The sequence below is a fragment of the Bubalus kerabau genome, chromosome 8, assembly GCF_029407905.1.
Source record: "Bubalus kerabau isolate K-KA32 ecotype Philippines breed swamp buffalo chromosome 8, PCC_UOA_SB_1v2, whole genome shotgun sequence".
Lineage (NCBI taxonomy): Eukaryota > Metazoa > Chordata > Mammalia > Artiodactyla > Bovidae > Bubalus > Bubalus kerabau.
In genome coordinates, this window is record NC_073631.1 from 102,742,501 (window position 1) to 102,759,175 (window position 16,675).

The window sequence follows — 16,675 nt, forward strand, 5'->3', positions numbered from 1 at the left end:
CTGTATCTACAGTGTTGTTTTAGTGAGTCATACCATGAAAGTAAATTAAAAGTGAGAGCAGACTGAAATACAGAGACTCTCATTATAACTGTCTTATTCCAGGGTCTTTGGTAGGTAATCATAGTTCTCTCTACAACTGTAACATCTCTAAATTTAAAGTACTTTTTGTTTTGTTTTCTCCATTGTATTTGTAAAAGCACTTACTATAGTGCGTGGTATGTGGTGTTCAATAAATTTCATTTACTATTACTATAAGTTATTATTACTTATTAAGTGCTTACTATGCACTTGTCAATTTTAAAAGCTCATTATATGTATTAATATATTTAATTTGTATGAAAGGCCTGTGTGGTAGATGATATTATTTTCATTTAATGAATAAGGAAATTGATGCATGAAGGGGTTTCACATCTTTCTCCAGGGTCAAGGCTATGATTTGAGCTTAGGTAATTTGACTCCAGGGCCCATGAGTTTTAAGTGTGAATGGTGGCACTCTATGTAGCCCTTGTTTATATTTTCTGCCTCTTTGTTTCCCACATTCTCCACGGTGGTTATGTATTATTCTAAATCAGCTTCTCAGCCTCAGCACCACTGGCATTTTTGGCAGAATAATTCTTTAGTGTGGAGGCTGTCCTGTGTGTCGTAGACCTCTACCCACTAGAGGCCTATACTGCATCCCTTGCTGTGGCAATCAGAAGTCTCCAGATATTGCCAAATGTCCTCGGGGGCCAGACTCACTCCCATCTGAGAACTCTGCTCTAAATAATTAGGGAAAGAATGCAGGAAAAATGACTGAGAAGCCATTGCATTAAACTGATCTGAGTCACAACAGTTACAGTGACTTGTCTGAGTGAGCAGTTCTGTGAAGTTAACTGCTAAAGGTTTGAAAACTTGAGGACTTTTTGAATCTGGAACTTCCCCTTTTTCTTGTTTTCCTGAGAATTGATTCTGAGTTTCTGAGATTCGTGTAGAACTCTCTAACTTTGATTTTGCTCTGTAGGAAAGAAGCACCTGGAGAAAGCAGTGCAGCACTGCCTTGCACTTCTCAATCTTACTCTGCAGAAGGAAAACCTCTTCATGGATCTGCTGAGAGAGAGTCAGCTGGCTCTGATCGTCTCTCCTTTAGAACAGCTATTGCAGGGAATCAATCCCAGAACCAAGAAGGCGGATAACGTGGTGAACATTGCCAGGTGAGTTCAGTGTGTAGGTAGAGAAATGACGACGTGAATCAGATGGCATTCTAACTTTGATGTCCAAATCTGATCAGATCCGTAAGGTGTCACTTAAGCATTTTTTTGTTCTCATTTTATTATTGTCTTCTTCTGCGTCTCTGATTTTAATGACTCTGAACCTTGTAATTTCTTTTTCTTCTTTCTAATTTACTTTGTGTCCTAAATATTTCAAAGTATAAAATGACATAATCTTAATATTGTCTGGATTTTAGGGGAATATAGGGCCGGGGAGCAGACTTTTCATTGTGTGTGTTTGAGCCTCTCGTTGTTTGCTGGCAATGCTTAGTGTTCAGTAAATGGTGGGCACATCATCCCAGTCTCTGCCTTCAGCTTTACATCATGGCATTCTCCCTGTGTGTGTGGCTGTGTCTACTTTTCCCTTTTTTATAAGGCTATCAGTCGTTGAATTAGGGCTCTCCCCAATGGTCTCATCTTTACTTGGTTAATTATATCTTCAAAGACTCTGTTTCTAAAAAATAAGATCATTCTGGGTTTGGCTATCAACATGTGAATTTTGGGGAAACACGATTCAACCCATAACAAGGTTGCTCAGTCACTTCAGTCGTGTCTGACCCTATGCAACTCTGAACTGTAGCCTGCGAGGCTCCTCTGTCCATGGGATTCTTCAGGCAAGAATACTGGAGTGGGTTGCCATGCCCTCCTCCAGGGGTTCTTCCCAACCCAGGGATTGAGCCCAAGTCTCCTGCATTGCAGGCAGATTCTTTACCATTGAGCCGAGAAACCTTTGTCTAACTTACCAAAAGTACAGTATGGGTAGGAGAGCCCTGGTTGTGAATGTTCTGTATTGAGTATAGTAAGAAGCAAGAATTTCATCACATTGTTCCTCAAATGTTTTCTTCTTTTAAAGATACCTGTATCATGGCAATACTAATCCAGAATTGGCTTTTGAAAGTGCCAAGATCCTCTGTTGTATCTCTTGCAATTCCAATATTCAAATAAAATTGGTTGGAGATTTCACACATGACCAGGTAACTAACTGAATTTGTTATTGCTTTTCTTATTATTTTTTTTGGTATATCCAGAATACATCTTATTCTTGTATGTGGGAAAATTCTGAGAGTAAGTATATTTGTATATGATGGATGAAAGCCTACCCATGTACTGGGCGATGATTTGTGTTTGACGATAATACCATTCCCAGGGATACTCTTAATATGTATACTTATTATAGTATATAACTGTATGTCCTAATGAGATGGTTTAATGTGCTTCCACAAGCACGTTAAAGGGCTGATGAGGTTTGTAAGTACACCTTCTGTTTGTTTTTTGCATCCTTTGTTTCACTCTTCCTCAGTTGCCTCTGTGCTGAGTGAGCCTCTGCAGTTTTGATTTCACTGCTGTGAGTTGTCTGCTTTTGTGGTGGTTTTTTTGTTGTTGTTTGCCGTTGTTTAGTTGCTAACTCATGTCCAAGTCTTTGTGACCCTGTGGACTGTAGCATGCCTGACTCCTCTGTACATGGGATTTCCCAGGCAAGAATACTGGAGTGAGTTGCCATTTTTTTCTCCAGGGGATCTCCCACTACACAGGGGTGGAACCTGTGTCTCCTGCATTGGCAGTCAGATTCATTACCACTGAGCTACCAGGGAAGCCTCTGTGGCTTTTTGGGGACCCACAATTGTGTCACTTCATTTGATACACTGTAGTGTGTTTTAGATGTTTTCCTCTTTTAGTCTAGTTCTCTTTCTATTCACTGAATAGCTATAATTGGAGAATCTGTTATTTTTCTTTCTCTTTATAGACATTCCTCCCCTTGTGTATTTTATGCTGGAAATTACTGCTCTAGCTAGTTGACGAATATTATTGGGTTTTGGTATTTTGAAACAGGGACTCTTCTGGCATTTTGGGTGGGACATATCTTCATTTTAGTGTAACTGTCTCTCAAATTGCAGGACTTGTAGCATCCCTGGTCCCCTGCCACTGTCTTTGAGTAGCAGTCCCTGGTCCTGAAGACTCAAAATGCTCTCATATAATTCTAAGGGCCTTTTAGAGTGGCAGTACCACCTAGGTTGAGAACCACTATTTATAGTAAATTTTAGATGTCTAATCTGGTTTTTGGATGAAGTTCATGAAGCCATATAATTAATTAGAAGACTTTGGATGCAGATTTTCAGTTCATTGGTGTTTGAGTTTGAATTATTACTAGTTTTAGTATCCTGCTAGAGTTCTTAAGGGCTTCCCAGGTAGCTCAGTGGTAAAGAATATGCCTGCCAAGCAGGAGACACGGGTTCAATCCCTGGGGAGAATCCCATGAACAGAGAAGCCTGGAGGGCTATAGTCTATGAGGTTGCAAAGAGTTGGACATGACTTAGCATATACACACACACACAAACATACATAGAGTTCTTAAAGGAGAGAGAGTAGTATCTAATCTCTCAGCCCAGAAATATAAAACTGGTGTAAGTAAAACATTGCTAAAGAGAAAAAATGAGAATTTTATTTTATATTTTAGTTAAGATCAATAGCATAGAGTATATAATGAAGAGGTTATGAAATAGCAATTTAATGTTATTGTTTTTAAAAACTAGTTTGATTCTTTGGGAAAGAAAATTAATGAAGCAAGTTTTAAAGGCCGTAAACTTTAAAAGTTTCTGTTTCTTAAATTATTTGTCTTTATTTATTTCTGGCTTTGCTGGGTTGCTCTGCTTTGTGTGGCTTTCTCTAGTTGTGGCGAGGAGGGGCTGCTCTTCGTTGTGATGCACAGGCTTCTCATTGCCCTGGCTTCTCTTGAGCGCTGGCTCTGGGTGCACAGGCTTCAGTAGTTGGCAGCATGTGGGCTCAGGAGTTGTGGTGTGCAGGCTCTAGTAGCTGCCACTCACGGGCCTCAGAGCGTGGGTGCAGTAGCTGTGGCACACAGGCTCAGTTGCTCCATGGCATGTGGGGTCTTCCCGGGCCAGGAATCGAACCTGTGTCCCCTGCACTGGCAAACAGATTCTTATCCACTGCTCTACCAGTGAAGTCCTCTTTAGTATTTCTATAGCAAGCTAAATGGCACTCAGTTAAGGAACTGAGTTTTATATTAATTAACAATGTAGCTAAAACCTAATACTTTCCTTGGAGCAGATTTGCCTTTTGTCTTTATAGCCAAGCATTTATAATTATATATCATATTATAGTTTCTCTAATACTTAGAACCTTTTAATAGCTTGTCATTTTAAAACCTTTATATGATTTCAGAGTGTAAGTCAGAAGCTGATGGCTGGTTTTGTAGAGTGTTTGGATAGTGAAGATACAGAAGAATTTGTACGTCTAGAAGAGGGTATGTCTTAGATTAACATGTATTTTTTATTTTATATATATAAAAAACTGTTGAATGCCTAGTGGTGACATAAGGGAATTTTGAGAATTTGCTGGCATAACAGTAAATAGATTTTTGGGAAACCTCTTAAATCTGAACTTAATGTAATAGCTAATAAAGTAAACTAAAGCTAAAGAAAACATCTGAGGTTTGAGATACAAGTTTTATCTTTTTCAGTTTGACCCATGGTAACTTTTTATTGCTGTGTTATTTCCACATTTAGGCTCAGAACTTGAAAAGAAATTAGCTGGAATCCGTCATGAAACAAGAATCCACATCTTGAATCTTCTCATTACCTCTCTGGAACGCAATCCACCCAACCTCGCTCTCTACCTGTTGGGCTTTGAATTAAAGAAACCTGTCAGTACCACAAACCTGCAAGACCCAGGTATCGCCACAAGACACATAGCCATTTTTTTTTTTTTCATATTTATCGCTAAACGGTTATGTATTGAATTCTGAGCTTGTGGGATAATTCACTGAAAGAAATAATGTATGAAAAATTATGTGACAGGTTGATTTTTTGGGGATTTAGATGAAGTCTAGACAAATTAAGCCTTGGAAAATTAGTATTTAATAAAATTTCTGTATCAGTATTTGAAACGATATTTACAGTAGAGTGTATGTGTACAAAACTTTAAGTTTTATAAATGTATTCTAAGGTTTTTAATGCCAAAATTTGAAAAGAGAAGCTGAATTTTCTTTTGGTTTCGTGCAGGAGTGTTAGGTTGCCCTCGGACCTGCCTTCACGCCATCTTGAACATCTTGGAGAAGGGAACTGAAGGGAGAACAGGCCCACTGGCCGTGAAGGAATCCCCTCAACTCGCTGAGCTGTGTTACCAGGTATACAGAGGGCTGGACTTTGTAGCACCTATGAGCAGAAGCTTATGCTCGAATCCATCACAGATACGCAAGTACCACAGTAGGACTGAGTTGAAATGAGTTCATCTAGTGGTTTGACCAGTTTTTCATTTATGGGTAAAATCCGTAAAGCACAAACTCAAGATCTTATAGATCTACAAGATCCTGTATGTTGATCTCTTGAAAAATAAGGGATGGATTTAGACCAGTTGATACAGAAATTTTCCAAGGATGCTGTGTTTCAAGTTGTTTCTTTTTGGTGGAGAGAGTAAGTGGATTAGGGTCAGAAACCTCTGGTTCCTATCTCTGCCCCTTAACTAGCTAAGTCACCTTGGGTCTGCCATGAAATTTCTCTTAGGTTTTAAATTTGTGAAATGGGCTATTGTGAGACTTCAATGAGAATGCAAGAATGTAAGTGAAAGTACTTTTTAAGAACCATGAGCATTATACATATAGCTGTATGTAAGGTCGTAGATAGTCAAATTAATGTAAGTTAAACTTCATTGAGAACTGTTTGTTTTACTTTTATTCTTTTATTTCTTGTTTTCTTCACATTATAAGTATTTTAAGAACTAGGCTTTATAAGATATAACTAATTTCTCATTTTAAGTGACATCCTGATTCTCATTTTCATGGTAAGAAATGTGTCATTAACTTCTAGTAACCTGGAGATTTTTGTTATTCTTCTATTTTTCTTTTTGTTATTCTTTACTGTCTTCTATCCTCTGGCTCTCCAAACTTCACTTCTCAGTACTACAGCTCGGTCTTCCTGTGAATCCCTTAATGAGGGAACAAACTTGATGTGTATTTTAGCACAGTGTTACTGATTTTGATGTACTTAGGTAGAAGCAATTGATAAGGTTAATCATCTGGGTTAAAGGAGTTAGGCAGGTGTAAGAAGTGAATAAAACCAGATTTAAGACAAATAGGTGGGGAGAGGGGCCGGGGGAGAGGAGAATCCAGCAGACTGGGGGCCATCTGCCCTGCTCCTCGGCCCCTGCTCATCTTTACCCTGTTGGAATGCAGACCCTGGTTTGTCAGATCCTCTGCTTTCCTAAACTGGCCAAACAAATCATGGCTAAACCAACAGATTGCCAGTTTAATACATACGTTCTGGGACTCAAAATGTGGAACGGCATCAGCAGCATCACCTCCTGGGAACTTGTTAGTGCAGAATTTCAGGCCCCACTCTAGCCCTTCTGGGTCAGAATCTGCATTTTTAACAAGAAGCACTGCTCTGTTGTTAACCAAAGAGGCATCCTTTACCTCTAGGTTTATACTTCACTGTGTTTCAGAAAAAAATTAAACCTCTAAGAAGAGCTTGTTTAAAAATAAATCCAATTATGTGAAAGGGAAACACTCTGGGCCTTACTGACACACTCATCATCCAGCAGCACAAGGCCGTCTGAGTGAAGAGCTGACACAGTCTTTGCTGTCTTCTCTTGACCAGTGGAGAGTTTTCCTACTTGGTCTTGGAAACTAGGAAAGGTGTCAGGCAAACCCCTGTAGAGTGGCTTGTCATGCTTTTGGAATTCACTTTCTTTGTCCTTCTCCCTCGAGCAGTATTACCTCCCCCATATCTTGGAGCATCTGTTCTTGTATCTTCTTAACTTACCATCTAATATGAATAACTTTTGTTTTGAGAAGTTCAGTATTTATAGTGTCAAAAACAATATAATATCAAGGCTATTTGAAAGACAAGCATATGTCTGCAAGTATTTAAGCTTTACTTTGTATTCCCTTCCTGTCTTTTCCTTGTATAAAATAAATATATATTTACAATTTTGTGTCCTTCCCTCCCCCTGAGGGAGGGCAGAAACTTTCTATGTGCTACAATATAAATTACACTTAGGTTGTTGCCAGTTTTTTTGCTCTGCTTTACTCAATGTCTTTAGTTATGCTTTGTTGTTTTGTATTTTTCTTAAGACTGTGTTTCTAGATCTGTATTGAATTTACATTCAGTTGTTACTAATTTTATAAAGTCACAGAGAACACTGAATTGGTGAATACTGAACCATTGCTCTTTGGGAATACATAGCATTAAATTCCCACAAGGGATTCTTAGATCCCAACAATTATATCAACTAATTAATATATAACCTTGGTTTTTAGAAGTTACTTCCAAGTAATTTGCTGCTAATAATAGTTAAAATACTAAAACTTACTATTTAACTACATGTATATATGTTAATATATTTAGGGTGATTTTAAGATTAGTCCTCTAAAAATGTTGTTAGCATTCTCCAGTTGTATTTCAGTATATTTTGAGTTAGTGTGCTAAGAACTGCTTATTACTCTGCGTTTTTGTTTTATATATACATGTGTTTATCCTTTTTGCTTTAGTTGTTTATGGTTCTTAGTTTCCACTTAGTAGATTTAAGTTCAACCTTTTTATTAAAATCTGTAATATAAAAAGCTGATTTGGGGGTTTTCTTATGTTACTGTAATTCTGTAGGTGATTTACCAGTTATGTGCATGCTCTGATACGTCTGGTCCTACTATGAGGTACTTGAGAACCAGCCAGGACTTCTTATTTTCTCAGTTGCAGCATTTGCCATTTTCTAACAAAGGTAGGACATTTTTCTCCCTTACTATTAAAACAAATGTGTAAAGTCTGTGTTGAGTGATTTTAATTTTATAACATTTTGGGGTAGCATTTAGACAAGTCCAAGTCCATGCCTAAACCACTAATGCTAAAGAAGTTAATCCAAATCTATGCCCCGGCCAGTAATGCTGAAGAAGCTGAAGTTGAACAGTTCTAAGAAGACCTACAAGACCTTATAGAACTAACACCCAAAAAAGATGTCCTTTTCATTATAGGGAACTGGAATGCAAAAGTAGGAAGTCAAGAAATACCTGAAGTAACAGGCAAATTTGGAGTACAGAATGAAGCAGGGCAAAGGCTAATAGAGTTTTGCCAAGAGAACACACTGGTCAACACTCTCTTCCAACAACACAAGAGAAGACTACACATGGACATCACCAGATGGTCAACACCGAAATCAGATTGCTTATATTCTTTGCAGCCAAAGGTGGAGAAGCTCTATATACTCAGCAAGAACAAGACTGGAAGCTGACTGTGGCTCAGATCATGAACTCCTTATTGCCAAATTCAGACTTGACTTGAAGAAAGTAGGGAAAACCACTAGACCACTCAGGTATGACCTAAATCAAATCCCTTGCGATTATACAGTGGAAATAAGAAATCGATTTAAGGGACTAGATCTGATAGACAGAGTGCCTGAAGAACTATGTACTGAGGTTTGTGACGTTGTACAGGATGATTTTCTTTCATCCCCAAGAAAAAGAACTGCAAAAAGGCAAAATGGTTGTCCAAGGAGGCCTCACAAATAGCTGATAAAAGAAAATAAGCTAAAGGCAAAGGAGAAAAGGAAAGATATACCCATTTGAATGCAGAGTTCCAAAGAATAGCAAGGAGAGATAAGAAAGCCTTCCTCAGTGATCAATGCAAAGAAATAGAGGAAAACAACAGAATGGGAAAGACTAGAGATCGCTTCAAGAAAATTAGAGATACCAAGGGAACATTTCATGCAAAGATGGGCTTGATAGAGGACAGAAATGGTATGGACCTAACAGAAGCAGAAGATATTAAGAAGAGGTAACAAGAATACACAGAAGAATTATACAAAAAAGATCTTCACGACCCAGATAATAACGATGGTGTGATCACTCGCCTAGAGCCAGATCCTGAAATGTGAAGTCAAGTGGGCCTTAGGAAGCATCACTATGAACAAAGCTGGTGGAGGTGATAGAATTCCAATTGAGCTATTCTAAATCCTAAAAGATGATGCTGTGAAAGTGCTGCACTCAATATGCCAGCAAATTTGGAACACTCAGCAGTGGCCACAGGACTGGAAAAGGTCAGTTTTCATTCCAATCCCAAAGAAAGGCAATGCCAAAGAATGCTCAAACTACCACACAGTTGTACTCATCTCACATGCTAGCAAAGTAATGCTCAAAATTCTCCAAGCCAGGCTTCAGCAATATGTGAACCATGAACTCCCAGATGTTCAAGCTGGTTTTAGAAAAGGCAGAAGAACCAGAGATCAAATTTCGATTGGATCTTGGAAAAAGCAAGAGAGTTCCAGAAAAACACCTGCTGCTGCTTTATTGACTATGCCAAAGCCTTTGACTGTGTGGAGTACAAAAAACTGTGGAAAATTCTGAAAGATATGGGAATACCAGACTTTCTGACCTGCCTCCTGAGAAACCTATATACAGGTCAGGAAGCAACAGTTAGAACTGAACATGGAACAACAGACTAGTTCCAAATTGGGAAAGGAGTACATCAAGGCTGTATACTGTCACCCTGCTTATTTAACTTATATGCAGAGTACATCATGTGGAATGCTTGGCTGGATAAAGTACAAGCTGGAATCAAGATTGCTGGGAGAAATATCGGTAACCTCAGATATGCAGATGACACCACCTTTATGGCAGAAAGCAAAGAAGAACTAAGGAGCCTCTTGATGAAAGTGAAAGAGGAGAGTTGGCTTAAGACTCAACATTCAGAAAACTAAGATAATGGCATCCGGTCTCATCACTTCATGGCAAATAGATGTGGAAACAGTGGGTGACTTTATTTTTTTGGGCTCCACAATCACTGCAGATGGTGACTGCAGCCATGAAATTAAAAGACTTTTACTCCTTGGAATAAAAGTTATGACCAACCTAGACAGCATATTAAAAAGCAGAGACATTACTTTGCCAACAAAGGTCCGTCTAGTCAAAGCTATGGTTTTTCCAGTGGTCATGTATGGATGTGAGAGTTGGACTATAAAGAAAGCTGAGTGCCGAAGAATTGATGCTTTTGAACTGTGGTGTTGGAGAAGACTCTTGAAAGTCCCTTGGACTGTAAGGAGATTCAGCCAGTCCATACTAAAGGAAATCAGTCCTGAATATTCATTGGAATGACTGATGTTGAAGCTGAAGCTCCAATACTTTGGCCACCTGATGTGAAGAACTGACTCATTGGAAAAAACCCTGATGCTGGGAAAGACTGAAGGTGGGAAGAGAAGGGGACGGTAGAGGATGAGATGGTTGGATGGCATCACCAACTCAATGGACATGAGTTTGGGTAAATTCCTGGAGTTGGTGAGGGACAGGGAGGCCTGGCGTGCTGCCAGGCCATGGGGTAGCAAAGAGTTGTACTCGACTGAGCAACTGAACTGAACTGGGGTAGCAGTTTTAGAATTTGTGGAATTCTGTCCTCATTTTATTACTTTGCTTCTGTGTTCCCTTGTGTTGTTTTTGTAATTTGTGCTTGAGAAACCTGATGTTTTAACTGCCAGCATAAAATTATTTTCAAATAGCCTGTTAAGGATGGAATTTTTACTATCAAAATTTTAAAATTGTGTTTAAAAAAATATTTACATAAGATTTCAGAAATTTGGATATTTTTTTGAGTGAAATTGTTTTGTAAAAATCTGTGTTTTACTTTTGTTTCTTGTGTATGATCAGGTCTTTAAATGAAAAATAGGAAGCTAATTATGATAGAAACTATACCTTTAGTTTATTGACCTGGTCACACAGTTACCCAGGCTTCCTGTGTTTTATAGGATTCTATTTTATGTAATTTTCTTTTTGATCAATTTATAACAATTTTCTTAATTCATATTATATCTAGCCAGTAATCGTTTTATTGAGGTTTTTTAAAAGTTTTTCTGTGTCATCTTTATGTTTTAGGACGTCTAGGCTCACAGATTTCATAATAAGTTGCCATTACTAGTAATTGTCAACTCTGATTTGCTTTTTAAGGATTTTTTAGAAAGCTTCTATTTATTTTCAACTGTGCTGAGTCTTCATTGCTGCAGGGCTTTTCTCTTGAGTTGCAGTGAGTGGGGGCTTCTCACTAGGTGGCTTCTCTTGTTGTGGAACAAGGCCTTTAGGGTGCCAGGACTTCAGTAGTTGCAGCTCCAGGGCTCTAGAGCACAGGCTCAGTAGCTGTGGCACCAAGCGTTGTTGCTCTTCAGCATGTGGGATCTTCCCAGATCAGGGATGGAACCCGTGTCTCCTGCATTGGCGCAGGATTCTTTACCACCGAGTCACTAGGGAAGCCCCTGCTTTACTTCTTAGGGTATAGTGTGAGAGACTTGGGAATTACCTAATAGCAGAAGAGTTTGACTTCATTTTCATAATCAGTATATGTTATTTTTAACCCCAAGATACTGTTTATAACAAGATTTTTAAGAAACCCTTTTTCATTCCTAATTGGAAAAAAGAGTTCCTATCTTGCCTATCTTGCTATCTACTTTTTAAATATTGATGTAGCTTTGCTTATAATTATTATTAGCAGTAGTAGTAGGGTTGTATGTTTATAAAACTCATAATTTAGGACTTCAAAGCCAGGCATATTACAATAATATTGGATTCAAAAACTTTTATTGTGTAAGTGATTCCCAATCCTAACTACGTGTTAGACCAAAATGGTGTTGATAATCTCAAGATAGCAGAAAATTAAAATTATGCAAATTATGTATTTATTTTAGTTTTTAAGATGTATTTTTTTGTGAAATAAAAATCAAATTTTATGGTAGTCTTTTTTTGCCAAGATAAATAGTTGAGAAGTACTTGGATTATCTTTTTAAGTATTAAATTCTCTATTAATGTCAAACTATGATAGATCCAGAATTCTCTAGATCTGTGTGAAGTTATTCTAGCAACAGAAACTTGATTCTCTTTTGTTCTTCAGTTGCTTTTGCTTACCTTTCATAGACATACACTGGCTTATTTTTTCTCTTGGCATCTGGTTTTTTCTTTTTTAATTTTACAGAGTGACAAATTATTATGGTGCATAGTTTCATAAATTATTGACTATGTTACATGGGAAAATACTGACGAGTTACAGACTATGTCTGTTCTGATTTTGTGTCATATACTGGGAAACTAAACATATATATTTAAATTCCAGAATATGAAATATCTATGCTGAACCAGATGTCATGGCTGATGAAGACTGCCTCAATAGAACTAAGGGTAACCTCTTTGAATCGCCAGCGCTCACACACCCAAAGGCTCCTGCACCTCCTGCTGGATGACATGCCAGTGAAACCCTACTCAGGTGAACATGTGCATGTTGGCGTTTGTATTGTCGTGCTGCTGACTGGTCTGTATGAATGCAAGTGCAAATCTGAATCTTGTGGTTAGTCTGTGATTGTAGGCCAAACGTGTTCTTTCTGCCTTTAGAATTTTTTCCCTTCAGAACACAAAATTAAAAGTCACCCGTCATTGCCATTTTATTATTGTTAAAAGCATTCACATTTTGCTCTATTCATATACACAAACACACAGTGGAGTTTGTCACACTGAGCCAGCCTGACCCAAGATATTCTAATACGTGTTTTACATGCAAATTAAGCACAAACTTTTCTAATCATCTCACAGGCATGATTGATCCTGCCTCTTTGAGAGTTCTGATTATGCTTTTTACAGTTGTGAAGTGGATCTGATAGAAACAGAAAGAATTAGATGAATGTTGTTGATGAGTTCTCATCATCTTTGCATTTTAATTATCCATTTGCAAGGGGCTCTTTGACCTAGAAACAATGATATAGAGATAAACTAACCTGATATTTGTTATTTCCAAATAAATTTTGTGAATGTGTTCTTTTTCTGATCTTTTATTACTGATGCTCCAACAGATGGGGAAGGAGGCATGGAAGATGAAAATAGATCTGTCTCTGGGTTCCTGCACTTTGACACTTCTACAAAAGGTGAAGCTCTTTTCGATTTGTAATAAATTTGTAAGTGAGTAAGTAAATGTTAGTTGCTCAGTCGTGCCTGACTGTGACCCCATGGACTGCAGCCCACCAGGCTCCTCTGTCCTTGAGATTTTCCAGGCAAGGATACTGGAGTGGGTTGCCATTTCCTTCTCCAGGGGATCTTCCCAACCCAGGGATCGAACCAGGGTCTCCTGCACTGCAGGCAAATTCTTTACCGACTGAGCTACAAGGGAAGCTAGATATGTATATATTAAATTGCTTAAAATTTCAGGAGGCAATTAATGCCTGTATCTGCAAATTCTGAACTGATGTTGAAAAGCTAGGTAAAAATTATTTGTCAACAAAAAAAACTTTTTATAGCAAGATGATAGCATGGGAAAAACATTTTTGCAAATGAATGTGTTAGAAATAAAATCCAATTTAGATTTCAATACAGTCTTCAATTTCCAGACTGAGGCCCTTTCTGAACATAGATCTAGTACTGTCTTTGAGAGTGAGCGGAGTACTGTGGTTTGCTTTTCTCCTCAATGTCCCAGCTAAAATAAAATGACTTTTCATTATTTCTAGTACGTCGCAAAATTCTCAATATTCTCGACTCCATTGACTTCAGTCAGGAGATCCCTGAGCCTTTGCAGTTGGATTTCTTTGATCGGGCCCAGATTGAACAAGTCATTGCTAACTGTGAACACAAGAATTTACGGGGACAGACAGTCTGCAATGTCAAGGTGAGCATTGCTTTCGAGTGTGTGCAGTATCAAGTGGTTCAGTCTTTGAGTCATTAGGAGAAAATAACTTTTTTTTTTCTTACAGAGGTGTTGGTTTATTAGACTGTGGTTTACACTTTTCAAGCAGCAAGGAAAGAAAACTGAATAGGCCGCACTAATTTTATCTCTTTGTTAGGTTTCCCGTCTCCTTTGTGTTAGTAGTCATGCCACCGAGCTGTCACTCTGGGGTGGTTTTAATTATTTAACTCTCTACCAGGTAGGTGGTAATGACCTGACTAGTAGGAAGAAGATATCCTGTGCATTTGGACCAACTTTCCTGCCACAGAGGCCCTTTGGTACTACTTTCTGGAATGTGAGGGATCCCTCCTGTTTTTGACAGAAATTGGATGGTGCCACAGTTAAATTATATATAAAGTTATCTGAAACTTTCCCCTCTAGGGCAGTTTAAAGTAACTGCTAGGTATTGTTGTACCAGTGTCGGGAATGATCTTATTTTTCTCCTTTCTCTCAATCATGTAGCTTCTTCACAGAGTTCTTGTGGCCGAAGTGAACGCCCTTCAGGGTATGGCAGCCGTAGGACAGAGGCCTCTCCTGATGGATGTAAGCCCTGCTGACACCTTTCAACTCCTTAAGCTACTTAAATCGCCAGTTAGATGACAAAACAGTGAACTGACTTCTAATTCATTATTAGGAAACTATTTAAAAATTAAAAGTCACCCATCATTGCCATTTTATTATTGTTAAAAGCATTCACATTTTGCTCTATTCATATACACAGATACACAGTGGAGTTTGTCACACTGAGCCAGCGTGACCCAAGATATTCTAATATGTATTTTACATGCAAATTAAGCACAAACTTTTCTAATCATCTCACAGGCATGATTGGATCCTGCCTCTTTGAGAGTTCTGATTATGCTTTTTACAATTGTGAAGTGGATCTGATAGAAATGGAGTCTTTAACTTTTGACTTTGTAATGTTAAAAGCTGAACTGAGGTTAATGTCTGGATGCCAGAATAAAAATCATATCTTTTCTGCTAAGCTAGTTGAGGATTTACAACCTTTTCATATTGTGTAATAGATTTTACTTGTTTCCAGTCAGTGAGGAAAGAGTCACTTGTCATCACAAATGGGGAGCTACGGGGTCAGAGATCCAGTGGGAAGGACCACATATGTGGAAACACAGCTGGCTAGGCCAAAGCCAGAGGCAAAGAAATAGAAGACACATTGAGGAAACGTGCTATTGAACTTGGGTTTTAGGGAACTCTAGTGTTAACAGAGTCAGAGAAGGCAATGGCACCCCACTCCAGTACTCTTGCCTGGATAATCCCATGGATGGGGGAGCCTGGTAGGCTGCAGTCTATGGGGTCACACAGAGTTGGACATGACTGAAGTGACTTAGCAGCAACAGCAGCAGCAGCAGTGTTACAGAGTAAGTATAATAGACAGTTGAAAGAAGAAAGAAGATGGGGTGAAAAACTCATTTCCACCCACATCACCTCTGCCACCTATCTTAAACATACACACACGCACACAGAGCTTTATTATTTTTTATGAAAAATAATAATATTCTGGCCACCAGTGTAACATAAAAAGTTAATCTGCTGTCTAGCAAGCATGGAAAGGTTTCCAGAGGATACTGTAAATGTTTTCAGATTAACTGACAGGGTTAAAAATAGCAGTCTATTGGTAAGACTTTATTTGTCTAAGTGTTAACCTTGCAATTCAATTTCTGCGGCTGTAGGAAATCAGCACCATACTCCAGTACGTGGTAGGAAGAAACAAATTGTTGCAGTGTCTTCATGCAAAACGGCATGCTCTGGAGTCATGGAGGCAGCTGGTAGAAATTATCCTGACAGCCTGTCCCCAGGACCTCATTCAAGCAGAGGATCGCCAACTGATTATTCGTGATCTTTTACAAGATGTGCATGATAAGGTGACGTTTCCTAAATTACTGTATGCTGCTGAACAAATTTTGATCCCATTTAAATATATAGTTTGCCCCACCTTTTTTTCCGTTTTAGATTTGGAGTCAATAGAGTTGTGCAACGCCAGTGTTAAAACTTTCCTTAAGGAAAGTTTTATTGTAACTGTACAATAATGGCTCTCAAACAGTGTGTGTGTCAGAATTCCCTAGGGAGCTTTTTAAAAAATTTACATGACAGATCCCTACCCTAGACCTATTAAATGGGAGGCTCTAGTGGGGAGGCCATTATGTTAATTTCCATTAAAAACCTCTAGGGAATTCTGCTAGGGCTCCCTTCTGGTTAAGAACATTTTACTCAGCATCCTATTTAAATTTCTTTCTATGTATTAGCTTTTATCTTTGAATAGTACAATTGCAGTTTTAAATTCTTTGGTAGTTGAGAAGCTGCATGTGTAAGACATGTTAATGACTGTAGCTGAAAGCAGGGCCCTCACTGTGGTTTGTCTTTCTGCTTTAAGATCCTGGATGATGAAGCAGCGCAGGAATTAATGCCCGTGGTAGCAGGTGCTGTGTTCACCCTGACTGCCCACCTGAGCCAAGCCGTTCGCACGGAGCAGAAGCAACCCTTAGTTTTGGGGCCTGGAGAGGTCCATTGTGCTTTCACTCTCGATAGCTCGTTCGCCTCACCTCCACCCACAGAGAACCCACTGGTGGGGTTTGCTTCTATTGGAGATTCTTCACTTCACATCATATTGAAGAAACTGTTAGACTTCATTTTGAAGACAGGTTTTTCTTTTTTCATCTAAATTTTCTACAAATTACGACTTCTGTATTTGTTTTAACTTTAATTTGAAACAAGATTTTTACTCTG

At 38.5% G+C, this 16,675-nt stretch overlaps 1 protein-coding gene across 2 annotated transcripts in view; it reads left to right on the forward strand.

Moving 5' to 3' along the window:
- The window catches only part of NUP205 (nucleoporin 205), an 80,809-nt gene that overhangs the window by 36,358 nt on the left and 27,776 nt on the right, over positions 1-16,675 (forward strand). For both annotated transcript variants that reach the window (XM_055591003.1, XM_055591004.1), the window contains exons 18-29: positions 1,001-1,190; positions 2,101-2,221; positions 4,428-4,509; positions 4,772-4,936; positions 5,267-5,391; positions 7,865-7,979; positions 12,341-12,490; positions 13,071-13,142; positions 13,719-13,876; positions 14,396-14,476; positions 15,622-15,813; positions 16,323-16,590. In XM_055591003.1, the coding sequence (XP_055446978.1) occupies positions 1,001-1,190; positions 2,101-2,221; positions 4,428-4,509; positions 4,772-4,936; positions 5,267-5,391; positions 7,865-7,979; positions 12,341-12,490; positions 13,071-13,142; positions 13,719-13,876; positions 14,396-14,476; positions 15,622-15,813; positions 16,323-16,590 (1,719 nt within the window). The remainder of the gene's footprint in view (positions 1-1,000; positions 1,191-2,100; positions 2,222-4,427; positions 4,510-4,771; positions 4,937-5,266; positions 5,392-7,864; positions 7,980-12,340; positions 12,491-13,070; positions 13,143-13,718; positions 13,877-14,395; positions 14,477-15,621; positions 15,814-16,322; positions 16,591-16,675) is intronic.